General features: G+C 37.4%; 1 protein-coding gene across 1 annotated transcript in view; it reads right to left on the reverse strand.

The window, feature by feature from the left end:
• Positions 1-18,979, reverse strand: part of LOC311085886 (uncharacterized protein) — a 152,223-nt gene that overhangs the window by 106,922 nt on the left and 26,322 nt on the right. Inside the window, exons 16-29 of the mRNA XM_084118506.1 lie at positions 17,020-17,190; positions 16,156-16,329; positions 14,900-15,064; positions 12,119-12,292; positions 11,782-11,952; positions 11,475-11,645; positions 9,009-9,182; positions 8,690-8,860; positions 8,327-8,500; positions 7,853-8,023; positions 6,207-6,380; positions 5,366-5,530; positions 5,258-5,312; positions 2,725-2,921 (exon numbers count right to left, since the gene is read on the reverse strand). Coding sequence (XP_083974632.1) covers positions 2,725-2,921; positions 5,258-5,312; positions 5,366-5,530; positions 6,207-6,380; positions 7,853-8,023; positions 8,327-8,500; positions 8,690-8,860; positions 9,009-9,182; positions 11,475-11,645; positions 11,782-11,952; positions 12,119-12,292; positions 14,900-15,064; positions 16,156-16,329; positions 17,020-17,190 — 2,307 coding nt within the window. The remainder of the gene's footprint in view (positions 1-2,724; positions 2,922-5,257; positions 5,313-5,365; positions 5,531-6,206; positions 6,381-7,852; positions 8,024-8,326; positions 8,501-8,689; positions 8,861-9,008; positions 9,183-11,474; positions 11,646-11,781; positions 11,953-12,118; positions 12,293-14,899; positions 15,065-16,155; positions 16,330-17,019; positions 17,191-18,979) is intronic.

Here is an 18,979-nt window from a genome sequence, read left to right on the forward strand (position 1 = left end):
TGTACTTGATTAGAGAAGACATGGGACTGCAGAGGCGAGGAGAGCACTGGAGAGGATGGACAGGCTGTTTTCTCTTCTTAAAGGAATGATTGAGAAATATGTATGTATATATCATTCTTGTTTAACTTTTTTTCACTTATATTTTTTAAAAGGAAAAAAAAATTTATGCAACTTTAAATGTGTAAATAAAAGAGAATTCATTGCTCTGGACATTGATTATTTCTGTAATGACATTCATAATTTCTACATGAAACAAATTCTTCTATAACGTTTCCCCCCCCCCAACTATTTACAACTTAAATTAAACATATCAAAATCAACATAAACATTTAAATTTACAGTACATAAAATAAGAAAAAATTATGTAGACTTTTATTCAGCTGAGTGGGAGACCCTGGTGTGCTGCTGGACTGGGATGGGCTCCACAATAGAGTCCCTGGTAAGGCCTTTCTGCTGGTGGGACATCATCTGGGATGGTCTCCAGAGTGTTTGACTGCATATTTTGACTATCCACTAAGTTGTCTACCAACAGGTTTGCAGGGCTGACTCATGGAATAAATATTGAGATACTTTATTACACTAAAGTACTTTTAATAACCACTAATACCGCATTGGGGAAAAACTACTAGTCATATATTTCAAACCTTAGTTAAGCAAAATTATCTTGCATACTCTAATGTACTTAAGGCATCAAGAGTAAAAGTAAAGGAATTCTTCAGGAAAAAAACCTTGTCAGGGTTTTTATGATGGTTCTGCTTTTATATTACTGCATATGTTGCATTTTACTTCTGAATATTTTCAAGGTTGATACATTTTTAAACTATATACTTTTGTGTAGTTTAATGTAAAACAATGTATCATATTGTAAAATAACAATTTTGTAGTGTTGCTGTCGGCAAATCACTTCGAGTATTAACGATGTAGTTCCTTACATACCACCACTGGTTATTTAGAAAATTAAAGGAACAAAATGTAGGCCTATTGTCACAATATTAACAAATTGTTGCTAACTACAGTTCCGTCCCATTTCAAAGGGCGCATCTGAAGCGCTCGGAGTCGGACCGGTCTAGCCTACGGAGGATTGTTCTTGTCGCCTAGCAACAGTGACTGACAGCTGCCGATGAAGAGCGGGAGTAACATTCGCAGTGGACTTTTTATATTCAACAGTTTTATATTCAAATAGGATTGAAAACCTGTGTAAATATATTTACCAAGGTCCATTTATGTGCATAATAAAAATAATACACTAGCCTACAAAATCGCATCAAGGTAAGATATAAATGAACATTTGAATCAAAGTACATGACCTGAAACATCCTTACCATGTCCTCCAGTAAAATATAAAACATAAAAATGACAATAGCCAATTCTGGCTCCATAGCTGTTTACTCAGTTATATCAAATGAATTATCAGGATGGCAGCACCGTTGCTTGGCGCCTGGAGCGATAATCGGGAACACCTGGCTGCACAATTAGGAAATCCTACGAAGGCTACATGGTGTGTCGTTCGGAGGACGCATAGGCTGCATCGTTTGAAGTCCGCAGCCTTCGAAGGATGCAGTCTTCACATTGGGACACAGCTGTGTCCCAATGTGAAGACTGCATCCTTCGAAGGCCGTATTTGAAGGCCGATTGCGTCACCGCGGCGCGACGAAGGATGTCCCAATTCAAAGGCTGCATCCTTGGAAGGCCGTATTTGAAGGCAGATTGCGTCATCGCGGCTCGATGAAGGCTGTCCCAATTCAGTTCTGCATCCCTCGAAGGCCGGTTGCGTCATCGCGCCGTGACGAAGGCTACCCTGATTCAAAAGCGACGCCAAATGCACCCTTCGTTTCCCCGTGAAAAGAAGGATACATAAACGGACACTTAGCAGCCTATCCTACCCTATTCTACCCCATAAGTCATTGCGCGCCGTTGACAACAGCATTTATTTATTTATTTTTAAAGGCGGTCGAGACTAGAGATCGGTGGTGGACAGCAAATTCACATTTAAATGTAAGTATTATGTTTTCATTTACTCAAATAGCTAGCGAAACCAGAGTTAAAGTTTCTTATAAACTTCTTCTTAACTCCTTCGTCACCATTGCGTGGCTACATTTATCAGGTAGTTTTAGGCAAAACTTGTGGTAATAACGTTATTAGTTTAACGACCTATTTGTAATATTTGCACTTGTGTATTATAAGAAATATCACTCACCCAATAAAGCCCAAAACAATAAGAAAAGCAGTAGATAAGGCAATGGGGTTTCACTTTTATGTGTTTTTGTAGTGCTGACTGTCATGCAAGCTATGTGGTTTGAACCAAATTTTAGTAGGCTATACAGAAATATGATTTCTTAAGTATTTTGTATGCATGTCTTGATGTGTCATATTTTGCAGTGTTAACAATGCACTTAAGATTGCTCCTCTGTGTTAAGTACCCCTTTCTGCTTTTTTAGAACAATTCAGGAAAAAATGGGTATATATATATATATATATATATATATATATATATATATATATATATATATATATATATATATATATATATAAGAAAATTAATACACACATCTTTGCTGAAATGTATTGTCCTGTTGTTGTTAACAAGCCATGGTTCATTTGCTCTGCCTTTAGGATTGCAAGTGTCCTGGGACAGGTGAGAGTGTGAGTGGGAAACCCACTGCTGAAACTTGGCCCTGGTTTGTCCTCATGGATGAGGTGTTGGGACAGAGGCATTGCACCAACCCCCCTGTCCTCATCGCCTCAATCCCTGAGGACACACCAGGGCCGAGTTCAGTTGTGGGTGCCCACGGTGAGGAGGAGCCAGGGGCAGCAGCACCACCAGTAGCAGCAGCAGCAGGAGCACCAGCAGGAGCACCACCACCAGCACGAAGGCGGCGAGACAGGACTAGTTTTTGGACTTGATCAGAGAAGAAATGCAACTAGAGAGGGAGGCAGAGGCGAGGAGAGCACAGGAGAGTAGGGAGAGGATGGACAGGCTGTTTTCTCTTCTTGAGAGAATGATTGAAAAATATATATATTTTCTACATAATTATTCTTGTTTAACTTTTTTTCACTTTTATTTTTTAAAAGAAAAATTATGTACATTTATTTTTATGCAACTTTAAATGTGTAAATAAAAGAGAATGAATTGTTCTGTACATTGTTTATTTTTGTAATGACAGTAATACTTTCTACATGAAACAAATTCTATACCTTTTTAATTTTTCAAATAAAATTGGTAAATGAAAATCATTTGTTCTATAGGCTACATTAAAGTACTTTTTCCAACTATTTACAAAATACGTTAAACATATCAAAATCAACATAAACATTTAATTTTACAATACATAAAATAAGAAAAAAATGATGTAGACTCTTATTGAGCTGAGCTGCTGGACCGGGATGGGCTGCCCCTAAGGCCTCCTGCTGGTGGGACATAATCTGGGATGGTCTCCAGAGTGTTTGAGTGCATATTTCCACTATCCACTAAGTTGTCTACCAACAGGTTTGCAGGGCTGATTCAATCGACGGCTTTCTGAAAAAAGTACTTTTAATAACTACTGCATTTATATTAGGCTATTACTGCATAGGCTATGTTGCATTTTACTTCTGTATATTTTCAATATACAATAATATCTGGTTGTTACATTATATACTTTTGTGTAGTTTAATGTAATCATATTGTGATGTGAGGGAAAAAAGTACTTCAGTAGGTTACTTCACATTTGTAAGTGAATACTTAACGAAATATGCAGTTCCGAAAATTAAAGTAACAAAATGTAGGCTTATTGTCACAATATTAACAAATTGTTGCTAACTACAGCAGCGTCCCATATCAAAGGGCGCATCTGACGCGCTCGGACCGGTCTAGCCTACGAAGGATTGTTCTTGTCGCCTGGCAACCGTGACAGCTGCAGATGACGAGCGCGCGAAATACTGGACTTTTTATATTCAAACAGGGCTAAACCGAAAATACATGACCTGGCAGCGCCGGGGCTAAAAAAATCCTCACCATGTCCTCCAGTAAAATATAAAACATAAAAATGACAATAGCCAATTCTGGCTCCATAGCTGTTTACTCAGTTATCAAAATGAATGATCAGGATATCAGCTGTCCTCTCGCACCGTTGCTTGGCGCCAGGAGCGCTGATCGGGAACACCTGGTTGCACAATTAGGAAATCCTAGGAAGGCTACATGGCGCGTCCTTCAGAGGACGCATAGGCTGCATCCTTGAAGTCTGCGTCCTTCGAAGGATGCAGCCTTTACATTGGGACACAGCTTACGAGTGACAAGTCTACGAGTCTGTAGGCCACATCCCATTCAGCATTTTACCGCTCTGAAGTGTGCTCAGCAGCACCCCCTTTGTACCCTTGAAGCGGTCTTCCGCGAAGCCCGCATAGATGCAGGCTCCACGCACTTTAACTACCCAGGAATCCTTGCGAAAGGCCAATCAGACAACGGATGGGAGGAGATTTCACTCATGGGTAATTGTTGACATGGCTGAGACGAAAATATTACCGTTTTTATGACATAGATGTAAATTTTACCAGTTGTTACTTACAGTTTATACAAACATTATGGTCATCGAGCAGTGGTTGATGTCTCGAACATAATAATAGCACGTTGAATAATACGATCGCATTATGATTCATTAAATAAATAGAACCGAATGTCAGGGCTTTACTGAGTCATATGTAAACATACTGTAGTATGAATATTGAAACCTGTAAATTCATCTGAAACTCATGCACATTTTCCTTATGTGTTAAAATTTTAATCTTAGTTCAAATGGAACAGTATTATTATGTACAACTGTATACATCATTTAAATAAGCATGATGTATATATTGTCTAATGTCCAGATGACATACATAATATCAAAATATAGAACTGTAAAATTAGGCTGTGTATAGCTGACATGGAGATAAGACGTCGGAGCGCAATGTGATTTCTCCTGTCCAACAACAACCAGACCGTTATTTCCGGCGTGACAATTGAGTCTGTCCCAAAAATACCTCTCAATGCGCCCTCGTGGACTCGCGCCAAGGGCCCTATAGGTCTGCACTACATGACGTCACCAAAGTGTGGACTCTGAGGAAGTCCACAAGTCCGGAGTGTGCCATTTGGGACAGGGCCATAGAAACATGACAAGAACAAACCCAAAATCGTGACAGCTTTTAGATAAATTTTTACTGTTGCTTAGAAAAACAACAACCAATATTTAAATCTCTTAATAAAACAGAGGTAACCAAAAAATGTTGATCTCTTGATTACCTTTGAACGCTGTGTGACCGAGTCACTGTGGCACTGATATATGTGCTGAATAATACTACACAATAAAGCTAGATCTGGTTTGTGTAGCTGATGGTGAAATATACTCACTTCAGTATCTTTAGCTTTGAAGTCTTCAGTCCCTCATAGATCTCTTTGACTCCTGAGTCCAGCAGACGACTGTTGTTCAGGTCCATCTCTTCCAGGATGGTATTTTTGGAGAGAACAGTAGCTAGAACTGCACAGCTTTTCTTTGTCATCTCATAATTATTCAGCCTAAACAGGAAGACCTGATTTATTCTTCTTGTTTTCAGCAAATATTCAACACACATCAGTTCAACAGGTTTTCATATTATGTTCACACATGTGGCTGACATTGTCAAAAATTGGTAGCACTTCAGAAACTCTTGCTGTCACGCACTGGCTGGGGAAGAAGATCGGGCGAAGTGGATGTAAAACAGCAGTGTAACTTTATTTAATAAAAGAAAACAATAATCCAATATGCGAGATGGCAATGTAGCATGAGCATTAAGCTGTGTCGTCAGCAAGTCATTTCCTATTGTGCTTTTGATCAGCGCAGTCGGTGGAGAGCAACTGTTTATGACTGCAGAATCTGACAAGTCCGCCTCGCCATCGCAAGAGTTTTTTTGACATGTCAGCATGACATCAGACACAGGCCCACACTCAGACACATTTCTCTGGCTTGTATCCGTTCAATGGTTCAACCACCATTGAATGGATCGGCAAAGATTTTTCTCATCTCAAACGAGCCTAATAAATGACTGAAACTGAAAGCATAATATACACTTAAACTAATGATGAAACGAGGAACAGCGTGTGTAATCAATGAGAAAATGAGAAACTATTACAATAGAATTATAATGTTAAAACAATACATTAATGTTAAATATAAAACAAAAAAGTTATAATGCATAAAATCATGTTTACTCACTTTATTTTCTCCACTTTGCTATGAGAGTCCATCAAAAGAGCAGAGAGCTTCTCTCCATCCAGATCTCCTAGTTTATCTCCACTCAGATCCAGTTCTGTCAGTAATAATGGACTTTTACCCAGAACTTTAGTGAGATACTCACACGCTTCCTGTGCAGCAGGACTTTTCAAAAATCTAAACAAAGTAGATTATCATTTTATATCATATAATCTTAAAATTGAATGCCTTTTGCAGCACTCTTACTTTTTAATGGGCCCAGTTTATGTACATATTGTGTGGTTAGTGTCTAAGTGCAAGATTCTGATCTAAAATCTAGCAACATTCTTTTAGAATCTAACATTCACAATAAACTAGAAGGAAGTTTTTTGTGTTCATTTTTAAAAGTTACCAGACATTAAGAATTTAATTATTGAATTGTTGTTAGATGTGAGGTTAAAGCAACATCGTGTAACTTTTCAACCTTCATAATATATTTCCAAGACCCTTGTGATGGTACATCGACTTACAATAGGTTGAATGACATGTCTGCCATAGCCTGACGGGGTCTGTATCGCTTTTACTGGCGCTATGTAACTTCGGGGTTTGGGTAGTAACCAGAGCACAAAAAGAACTACAAAATTCGACTGCTTTACGGCATACGTCACTTCCCCCACCACTTCTTCAAATTCGGACGTGAGTGTTTATATACTGTCTATGGACGTGAGATGCCAACCAGCGTTTGTTTTCGGCTTTCGTGCGTATGTTTTTGTCATGGGGGCTGTTGTGTTTACACCTGGCCACTTCATGCGTTTTCTCGGATCGGATAGCTATCCGATCGTGAAAAAACCAGGTGTAAATGCCCTCCGAAACGCATTTAAGACGGATTTCAATCCGATCGCTCAAACCACTTCAGGAGGAGGTCTGAGACGCATTCCAGACGAAACTGAACAAGTGTAAATGCATTTGGTTGTTGAAACCACATATGTAAATTGTACTCCTCCCAAAAATGCTAAAAAATAAATAATAAAAAAAAAACGTGTGAGAGCGTGTTATAGGCTATATGTTATTGCCAGATATGACGACGCGCTGGAACACGCATCACCGCAGATGAGAAGCTGAGCATCAACGTGTTCTCTTACGTGTTTTTTGCGTTATGTTTTATTGCCTAGCTTGCCTCACGAACTAGTTTGCCAGCTGAACTCAGGTGTTGTGAGGTGTATTTATCACGTAGTCCTGAGGGATATCAGACGACGCTGTAGACGTTGATTCTTGCGATTATCATGAGAACAGTTTTCAATATCTCACTTGTAATGTTAAGTGATGTTATTCAACAGTATTTTAAATGTTTATTACAATTGTATAAAACATTTGATTTTATGCACTTTCAAAGGGACAGACAGAGTTTCTAGTAAAAGGAAACACACAGATTTCCTTTGTGCACTTAAAGTATGGGAACTGATTAAACACTTCTGCTATGCTATGTTAAGCCAATGTGTTTATGGCTTATGCTTATGTTCCTTCCTAAATTAATTTACATATTGTATGTGATGGAAAGGATATTTTAAAATTGCAGTTTTAATACATATTTAAACATTTTAATCACCTGATGGTCTTTAATTTATAGAATTCATTCAAAATACTACACTTTATAATTTTAAGACACTTACATCAGTGTTAGTTTACAGTCTGGTTTTTGTGTTACATCAAGGAGCTCTTTCACTCCTGATTGTCCAGGATCATTTCCTGTGAGATCCAGCTCTATCAGGTGTGAAGGGTTTGATCTCAGAGCTGAAGCCAGAGCTTTATAACCTTCTTCTGTGATACTGCAGTCTGAAAGTCTGTAAAACAAAAATAAGTTTGGACAGAGATTAGTTGCGGGCTTATAAATACATTCTTAAAAACAACTTAGAACAATATGAACTAAACCACATTTACATAGTTTATTCAGTTACATAATTGATTACGAAATTTAAAATAAGTGACATGTGAAAAATCGAACTATCCAAATAGTGAAACGTGAGCTGAAAAGAATAAATATGAAATTTAAGCCACAGTACTTTTCATTTTCAGTTAATCTGATAAAAGGGACATTTACAAATGTATATTAACATTCAGAAATGTTGATGAATAAAAATACACACTTGAGTTTCTCCAATCTGCATTGTGTATTTTCCAACAGAGGACAGATACTCATTATTCCTGAATTTCCTAGTTCATTCCCACTCAGATCCAGCTCTATCAGGTTTGAAGAGTTCGAATTAAACGCTGAAGTCAGAGCAGAACAACCTTCTTCTGTAATACTGTTATTATTCAGCCTGAAGAGAAAGAAAAGAAAGACAGGAAGCATTCTTCAGTTTATTTCAGCCACAAAAACAGAGAGATAAATCAATATGATGGTTTATTTAATAGCCCCCCAAAACCTTAAAGAACAGCAATTCAATAGTATTCAATTAGACTCTGAAATTGTTTACTTTGCAGAGTATATAACAATATAAAATACTCACTGAAGTATGTTGAGTTTACAGTGTCTATCCTGCAGTAGAGCAGCGAGGTTCTTCACATTTGAGTCTTCTAGTGCATGTTCACTCAGATTCAGCTCTCTCAGGAGTAACGGGTTTTTACCCACAATTCCAGTCACATACTGACAGGCTTCATCTGCAGCAGGACCCAAAAAGCTGTAGAAGGGAAGATGAATTAACTTTGCGTAATGAAAAACAGCATCTGATTATGATGAGAAAAAGTGTAAAATGTTTTTTCTTGAATTTATTTATTAGTTAAAAATTCTATAAACAATTCACCTAAATTTATTTCACCATATCTCACCTCAGTGTCTTCAGTTGAAACTTTGGATCCTGTATTAAATCATTGAGCTCCTTCACTCCTGATTGTCCAGGATCATTTCCTGTGAGATCCAGCTCTATCAGGTGTGAAGGGTTTGATCTCAGAGCTGAAGCCAGAGCTTTATAACCTTCTTCTCTGATACTGCAGTCGGAGAGTCTATAGAAAAGACAATTGAATTACTAAATTCTGAAAAAGAATTTGGGTGCTTGAGCACCTGCCCCTTTGCCCCTTGGTGCCAAAAGTGCCCTTTTGTCAAGGCAAAATTTCCTCTCCTTTTTTTTGTAATTAAAGGCCCTTTTGTGGATGCCTGCCCAATCTAACTATTAGTAAAATGAATTAATAATAATTTAGCCGTAAATAAAATGACCCACATGATGACCTTTCACCTGACGAACTCATCCGGGACGATTCCTCACGCTGCACACACATTTTTTAATTTTGCGCGGCTACGTGCACTACCAGAGGATATCTTCAAATCTGCGGCTGCTGGTGGCGTTTCATTCTCAGCGAAGTGATTTTGATGTTTGTTTACTTATTATTATTATTATTATTATTATTATTATTATTATTTTACAAGGATGACGTGAAGAGAGCATGCAGAGATGTTGTTTATATTGCTGTGTGTAGGCTGTAGAAGTAACTGTTTTCCTGAATGCCATCAAGATTGAAACCGAGACTGATTTCATAAAAGGTCAATAAACAAATAGTTAAAATTAAGTCACTTACATTTTAGATGCAATGACTGTTTTTGTTCTGTTTCAGCAGCGAAAATAGTTCCAAACAAAGATCATAGTAGAACCATCGCGCATCTCACAGCAACACTTGTTGCATTACTGAATGATTCAGCGTTTTGAACGAATCGGTTGAGTCAAAGATTCAATTACCCATTTTTAAACTGCCTCCTTCTGAATAAATCAGCTTTTTGAACGAATCGTTTGAATGAATGAATCAATGACTTACTCATTAAGACGGTCGCCTGCTGCCTCCTACTGGCGGTTTAGTTCCATAAAGTATCATTCTTTTCAACATTCCTTATTTTTGTATATTCAATATTTAAAATAATCTAATTTAATACAGTTATAAATTTTCAATGTAAATTATTTAATTTGATTGGTAACAGCCTAGTGTATTATTATTTTAATTGAATATATTGATCAAATTTAAGAATTTGAAATGAAAGATGGAGCATACATTTAATAAAATTAGGTGAAAAATGCCCTTTATAAAAGGTACAAAAACTTAGTGTTTTCAAACAGTGATGTAATGAAACATTGACAATTTAAGTTTGAAGGGAGAAAAGCCTCTGTTTAGGCTATTAAGGAAATGTAATTTTGCCAAAAGAAGAACTTTTATTTTAAATAAATGTTCATTTTAAATCAGCCTACTTCAGTGTGATATGTTACCATATTATCATGCTTAGCACTGAGAATTTGAATAATTGATGATCAGATGCAGATATCTAAATCAAAGAATATGGGCAGTTTGCGGGATTATTTATTTTTAACAGTGGATTCGGGTGACTCAAAGTGCACCAGATTAATGAATTTATCTTTAAAATGTACAAAATTTTCTTCTGGGGGGGCATGCCACCGGAACCCCCTAGAGGTACCAAGCTCCACCCACAAAAATAATGTGGGAAACAAACATTAGGCTATATGATGATTACAAAAAAATACATAGTTTTATTAATATAATATAATTTAATTTAATAATAATAATAATTTAATTATCTTACTATTAAAATACATTATTAGGATTTTTACCACCTCCGCCTCATTTTGAGCCAGGAAAAACCCTGTTACTGTATTGATATTTTGATCACAGCCCTATTTAATGCCTTGTTCAATGTGCCCCCTTTTATACTTTGAGCACCTGCCCCTCCAGAGGTCTCTGCACGGCCCTGTTGAAGGCCATAGGGTCAGCCATCAAAACACTGAACTGGACTAGATCGAAAGAGCAACAGTATGAACACAAAGAGGTCTGAGACTTCAGTGGACCAAAAAATGATCTGAGTCCTCTTTCAGGGATAGTGTGAACGTAAAGAGAACTGGGTCCTTTTTCACTTGGTTCACCTCTTGGTCTACTTAAAGGAGTTTGAGTTCGGTTCTATTAAAGAGGACTCAAGTGTGAAAAAACCCCTCAGTATACTACTAATCCATTAACATATTTACTGAAATATCGCTTGAGACTTACTGATATAAATATTACAATTAAACTTTATTCGGAGTACTTCTTTATTGCACAATTCACATTTCTTAATATTAAGCCTAAAATGTGTTTTAATATCACTATTAGTAAGGATAGTATGATCAATGTTTAACATCAGTCTTTAAACGCAAGATATTCAAAGTGCATGTCTTTTCTTTAGTTTACTAATAATAAAATATTTAAACTTTGACGAGAAGATAATTTCACTATTAAAAATAAACAGTGGTTCATTGAACTCACCTGAGTTTCTCCAGTCTACAGTTTGTATTTTCTAATCCAACCTGGAGTTTCTTCACTCCTGAATCCTGCAGATTATTGTTGCTCATGTCAAGCTCTTTCAGACTGGAGTTTGATCTCAGGACTGTAGCGAGAGCTGAACAGCTTTCCTCTGTTAGACCACAATTACGCAGCCTAAAATGATGAACAGGAGAGAGAGAATTTACAAACACAAAGTACTTGATACCGATATTCAGGATTATTGTGTTATGGTCACCTGATTTCTGTAAGGTATTTTAGATATACAATAATAAAAGAACACAATACTCACATCAGTGTGTTTAGTTTACAGTGTTTATCTTGCAGCAAAGGAACAAGATTCTTCACGTTTGAGTCTCCTAGTTCACGATCACTCAGATTCAGCTCTCTCAGGAGTAACAGGTTTTTACCCACAATTCCTCTCACATACTGACAGGCTTCCTCTGCAGCAGGACCCAAAAACCTGGAGACAGACGTTCATTAAATGGCCAGTAATGTCAATGACATACAGTATCTTGTGAAAGTGCCTTCAGTCATTTCCAAGACACCATAAACCAATTTTTGATGGTTTATTTCTCTCAGCTTAAAGTGTTTTAAAACTACTGGACTATTATTTTAATAACACTCACGTCAGTGTCTTCAGATGACAGTTCTGATCCTGCAGTAAATCACTGAGCTCCTTCACTCCTGATTGTCCAGGATAATTTCCTGTGAGATCCAGCTCTATCAGGTGTGAAGGGTTTGATCTCAGAGCTGAAGCCAGAGCTTTATATCCTTCTTCTGTGATACTGCAGTCTGAAAGTCTACACACACACACAAATTGAAATAAAATTAACATTGGGGATCATATTTATTAATTAGCCGAATGGCTTATCAGAGGTAAACCACACGGTAAACCACATTCTGTCATTAATGTCTAAGTTGATTAAAGAGATACTTCAGGATTTAGCATTAAGCTTTGTATTAGTAGAAAACCTGTAGTATTTTCGAATTACCGTGCTTTCCACCCTCATATCCCCCTGAGAGGGGAGATTTATGTATTTTTTGTCTGGAAAAAATCCTCAGATGATGCAAAAATCATCATTTTGCATCATCGGTGGATTTTTTGGCCAGAGGCTAAAGACTACAGCCAGTAGGAGGAGCTGTTCTGCATGTGTTCAACCCGCCCATAGAGGGTGGGATCTCACTCACAGAATGTACACATAGTATCAGCCATCTTTCTTTGGAAGCTAAGCTAGCAGGCTCACCACAGGTTCTGTAGAGAACGCTGAGTAGTAGGAGAGAGCTGAGTAGTAGGGGTTACCATCCTCTTTTTCCCGGACATGTCCGGCCGTCAAGATCGTCCAAAATGGCTTTTGGCTTTTGCTTTCTGCAGTCGCCATTCATTGTTTACATGCACTCCTTTTGTTTCAATCTAACTGAATTCATTCCGATTGGTGAATCTGAATGTAGTGTTTACATGAACGCTAAACAAGTGATCGGTTGATGTGCGTTTTAACATTGCTAAGAAAATTCCCGCTCCTCCGTGAGAGATACGAGACCGGCGCGTCTCAGTAATGACGCCACAGGCCTCGCGCCGTTCTCCCGCGGCCGTCAGCCTCGTCCTGCTCGCCACAGTAAACATAATGAATGGTGACTGTAGAACGCAAAAGCCGAATCCCGGACATTTTGGGCGATCTCGAAATCGCGGGCAGAGCAGACTCGTCACGGAGGCTCACTAGCAGCCTAGCCTTGTTGTTTTCAACTGTGCTCTCTTATCATTTGTTAAGATGACATTGTTTTAATTGTTACGCCAGAGGAGAAGTGGCTCCCCTGGTGCAGCCTGGTTTCTTTCAAAGTATTTTTCTCCTGCTACAACCATATTTGATGTTTTTCATTCCTTGCCACTGTGACCTCTGGCTCGATCACTGGGGGAATAATGCAACATGTGGTGAATTTCTAGCAGCTCCGTTTAAACTACTTAGAGGCCGGGACATTTTATGACCAAAATCTTTAATTGTCAACAACAGTAATAATACATGTAACAATCTACATGTCACAATCTGTTAAAAATTAGAGATGTTAAAAATTGAAATTAAATCCATATCCTGTATTTTCTCTAATACATCATTTTGCATCATCGGTGGATTTTTTGGCCAGAGGCTAAAGACTACAGCCAGTAGGAGGAGCTGTTCTGCATGTGTTCAACCCGCCCATACAGGGTGGGATCTCACTCACAGAATGTACACATAGTATCAGCCATCTTTCTTTGGTAGCTAAGCTAGCAGGCTCACCACAGGTTCTGTAGAGAACGCTGAGTAGTAGGAGAGAGCTGAGTAGTAGGGGTTACCATCCTCTTTTTCCCGGACATGTCCGGCCGTCAAGATCGTCCAAAATGGTATTTGGCTTTTGCTTTCTGCAGTCGCCATTCATTGTTTACATGCACTCCTTTTGTTTCAATCTAACTGAATTCATTCCGATTGGTGAATCTGAATGTAGTGTTTACATGAACGCTAAACAAGTGATCGGTTGATGTGCGTTTTAACATTGCTAAGAAAATTCCCGCTCCTCCGTGAGAGATACGAGACCGGCGCGTCTCAGTAATGACGCCACAGGCCTCGCGCCGTTCTCCCGCGGCCGTCAGCCTCGTCCTGCTCGCCACAGTAAACATAATGAATGGTGACTGTAGAACGCAAAAGCCGAATCCCGGACATTTTGGGCGATCTCGAAATCGCGGGCAGAGCAGACTCGTCACGGAGGCTCACTAGCAGCCTAGCCTTGTTGTTTTCAACTGTGCTCTCTTATCATTTGTTAAGATGACATTGTTTTAATTGTTACGCCAGAGGAGAAGTGGCTCCCCTGGTGCAGCCTGGTTTCTTTCAAAGTATTTTTCTCCTGCTACAACCATATTTGATGTTTTTCATTCCTTGCCACTGTGACCTCTGGCTCGATCACTGGGGGAATAATGCAACATGTGGTGAATTTCTAGCAGCTCCGTTTAAACTACTTAGAGGCCGGGACATTTTATGACCAAAATCTTTAATTGTCAACAACAGTAATAATACATGTAACAATCTACATGTCACAATCTGTTAAAAATTAGAGATGTTAAAAATTGAAATTAAATCCATATCCTGTATTTTCTCTAATTTGAAAAATGTTAAACTCGCATCAGACTAAGAGAGACTGCTATTTTCAAGACAATCGATCATACCTTTGTTTGCTTTTAGATAAATCTTTACTGTTGCTTAGAAAAACAACAACCAATATTGAAATCTCTTAATAAAACAGAGGTAACCAAAAAATGTTAATCTCTTATTTACCTTTGAACGCTGTGTATCCGAGTCACTGTGGCACTGATTTATGTGCTGAATAATACTACACAATAAAGCTAGATCTGGTTTGTGTAGCTGATGGTGAAATATACTCACTTCAGTATCTTTAGCTTTGAAGTCTTCAGTCCCTCACAGATCTCTTTGACTCCTGAGTCCAGCAGACGGCTGTTGTTCAGGTCCAATTCTTTCAGGATGGTGTTTTTGGAGAGAACAGTAGCTAGAATTGCACAGCTTTTCTTTGTCATCTCATATTTATTCAACCTAAACAGGAAGACCTGATTTATTGTTCTTGTTTTCAGCAAATATTCAACACACATCAGTTCAACAGGTTTTCATATATGTTCACACATGTGGCTGACATTGTCAAAAATTTGTAGCACTTCAGAAACTCAAGCACTGGCTGGGGAAGAAGATCAGGTGAAGCGAAGTGGATCTAAAACAACAGTGTAACTTTGTTTAATAAAAGAAAACAATAATCCAATATGTGAGATGGCAATGTAAGAGTGTGCATGAAACAAAGAAAACTGGATAATATATAGGCTCGTTTGAGATGAGCCGTGCCTCGCCTCGCTTGAAATGAAGTCGAGAGTTGGCGGCTGCAGTGAGGGGGAGGAGTGAAAAAAGTGCAAGACGTACAGTTCTCTCTTCTCATAGTAGATCAGAAATCTACAACATCAAACGTGGATATCGTGGGATTCACACTCATGCACAGTGTTGCTGATAAACTGGATATAACTTTTATATGAAAATAAATATGATAAACAAGACATCCTTGTTATTTAATTCCATCCAAAAGACATATTTTTGATTTTCTTAAATAAATATGACAATCACATTATCCCATATGATAATCGCTTAAAATATGAAATCACAGTTTCAAAATTCAAACATTTTAAAAGAGAACAATACATCATGGATGTTTAAACCAATGAGCATTAAGCTGTGTCGTCAGCAAGTCGTTTCCTATTGTGCTTTTGATCAGCGCAGTCAATGGAGAGCAACTGTTTATGACTGCAGACAAGTCTGCATCGCCGTCACAAGAGTTTTTTGACATGTCAGCATGACCTCAGAAACAGGCCAACACTCAGACACATTTCTCCGGCTTGTATCCGTTCAATGGTTCAACCACCATTGAATGGTTCTGCAGAGATTTTTCTCATCTCAAACGAGCCTAATAAATGACGGAAACTGAAGGCATAATATACACTTAAACTAATGATGAAACGAGGAACGGTGTGTGTAATCAATGTGAAAAATAGAAACTATGACAACAGAATTATAATGTTAAAACAATACATTGATGTTAAATATAAAACAAAAAAGTTATAATGCATAAAATCATGTTTACTCACTTTATTTTCTCCACTTTGCTATGAGAGTCCATCAAAAGAGCAGAGAGCTTCTCTCCATCCAGATCTCCTAGTTTATCTCCACTCAGATCCAGTTCTGTCAGTAATAATGGACTTTTACCCAGAACTTTAGTGAGATACTCACACGCTTCCTGTGCAGCAGGACTTTTCAAAAATCTAAACAAAGTAGATTATCATTTTATATCATATAATCTTAAAATTGAATGCCTTTTGCAACACTCTTCCTTTTTAATGGGCCCAGTTTATGTACATAGTGTGTGGTTAGCGTCTAAGTGCAAGATTCTGATTTCGGTTCTTTTGGAGCAGATTTTTCAATTCTAGCAACATTCTTTTAGAATCTAACATTCACAATAAACTAGAAGGAAGTTTTTTGTGTTCATTTTTAAAAGTTAACAGACATGACCAATTTAATTATTGAATTGTTGTTAGATGTGAGGTTAAATATATATTTTTTCATTATTTTACACAGAAATACAATGTAAAATTGTAATGTTAAGTGATGTTATTCAACAGTATTTTAAATGTTTATTACAATTGTATAAAACTTTTGATTTTATGCACTTTCAAAGGGACAGACAGAGTTTCTAGTAAAAGGAAACACACAGATTTCCTTTGTGCACTTAAAGTATGGTAACTGATTAAACACTTCTGCTATGCTATGTTAAGCCAATGTGTTTATGGCTTATGCTTATGTTCCTTCCTAAATTAATTTACATATTTTATGTGATGGAAAGGATATTTTAAAATTGCAGTTTTAATACATATTTAAACATTTTAATCACCTGATGGTCTTTAATTTATAGAATTCATTCAAAATACTACACTTTATAATTTTAAGACACTTACATCAGTGTTAGTTTACAGTCTGGTTTTTGTGCTACATCAAGGAGCTGCTTCACTCCTGATTGTCCAGGATCATTTCCTGTGAGATCCAGCTCTATCAGGTGTGAAGGGTTTGATCTCAGAGCTGAAGCCAGAGCTTTATAACCTTCTTCTGTGATTCTGCAGTCTGAAAGTCTGTAAAACAAAAATAAGTTTGGACAGAGATTAGTTGTGGGCTTATAAATACATTCTTAAAAACAACTTAGAACAATATGAACTAAACCACATTTACATAGTTTATTCAGTTACATAATTGATTACGAAATTTAAAATAAGTGACATGTGAAAAGTCTAACTATCCAAATAATGAAACGTGAGCTGAAAAGAATAAATATGAAATTTAAGCCACTGTACTTTTCATTTTCAGTTAATCTGATAAAAGGGACATTTACAAATGTATATTAACATTCAGAAATGTTGATGAATAAAAATACACACTTGAGTTTCTCCAATCTGCATTGTGTATTTTTCAGCAGAGGACAGATACTCATTATTCCTGAACTTCCTAGTTCATTCCCACTCAGATCAAGCTCTATCAGGTTTGAAGGGATTGAATTAAACGCTGAAGTCAGAGCAGAACAACCTTCTTCTGTAATACTGTTATTATTCAGCCTGAAGAGAAAGAAAACAAAGACAGGAAGCATTCTTCAGTTTATTTCAGCCTCAATAACAGAGAGATAAATCAATATGATGGTTTATTTAATAGCCCCTCAAAACTTTAAAGAACAGCAATAACAGTATTCGATTAGACTCTGAAACTGATTACTTTGCAGAGTATAGAACAATATAAAATACTCACTGAAGTATGTTGAGTTTACAGTGTCTATCCTGCAGTAGAGCAGCGAGCTTCTTCACATTTGAGTCTTCTAGTTTACGTTCACTCAGATTCAGCTCTCTCAGGAGTAATGGGTATTTACCCACAATTCCAGTCAGATACTGACAGGCTTCATCTGCAGCAGGACCCAAAAAGCTGTAGAAGGGAAGATGAATTAACTTTGCGTAATGAAAAACAGCATCCGATTATGATGAAAAAAAAGTGTAAAATGTTTTTTCTTGAACTTATTTTGATCCAACAGACAGTATTAGTTAAAAAAATCTATAAACAATTCACCTGCACATGATTTTTCTGTTATTTCACCATATCTCACCTCAGTGTCTTCAGTTGAAACTTTGGATCCTGTAGTAAATCATTGAGCTCCTTCACTCCTGATTGTCCAGGATCATTTCCTGTGAGATCCAGCTCTATCAGGTGTGAAGGGTTTGATCTCAGAGCTGAAGCCAGAGCTTTATAACCTTCTTCTCTGATACTGCAGTCTGAGAGTCTATAGAAAAGACAATTGAATTACTAAATTTGTAATTTACAAATTTAATTTGTAATTTGGGGGGTGTTGGGTGCTTGAGCACCTGCCCCTTTGCCCCTTGGTGCCAAAAGTGCCCTTTTGTCAAGGCAAAATTTCCTCTCCTTTTTTTGTAATTAAAGGCCCTTTTGTGGATGCCTGCCCAATCTAACTATTAGTAAAATGAATTAATAATAATTTAGCCGTAAATAAAATGACCCACATGATGACCTTTCACCTGACGAACTCATCCGGGACGATTCCTAACGCTGCACACACATTTTTTTATTTCGCGCGGCCACGCGCACTACCAGAGGATATCTTCAAATCTGCGGCTGCTGGTGGCGTTTCATTCTCAGCGAAGTGATTTTGATGTTTGTTTACTTAATAATAATAATAATAATAATAATAATAATAATAATAATATTATTTTACAAGGACGACGTGAAGAGAGCATGCAGAGATGTTGTTTATATTGCTGTGTGTAGGCTGTAGAAGTAACTGTTTTCCTGAATGCCATCAAGATTGAAACCGAGACCGATTTCATAAAAGGTCAATAAACAAATAGTTAAAATTAAGTCACTTAC

The sequence above is a fragment of the Abramis brama genome (assembly GCF_963993115.1).
Source record: "Abramis brama genome assembly, chromosome: 6".
NCBI classification, from domain to species: Eukaryota; Metazoa; Chordata; class Actinopteri; order Cypriniformes; family Leuciscidae; genus Abramis; species Abramis brama.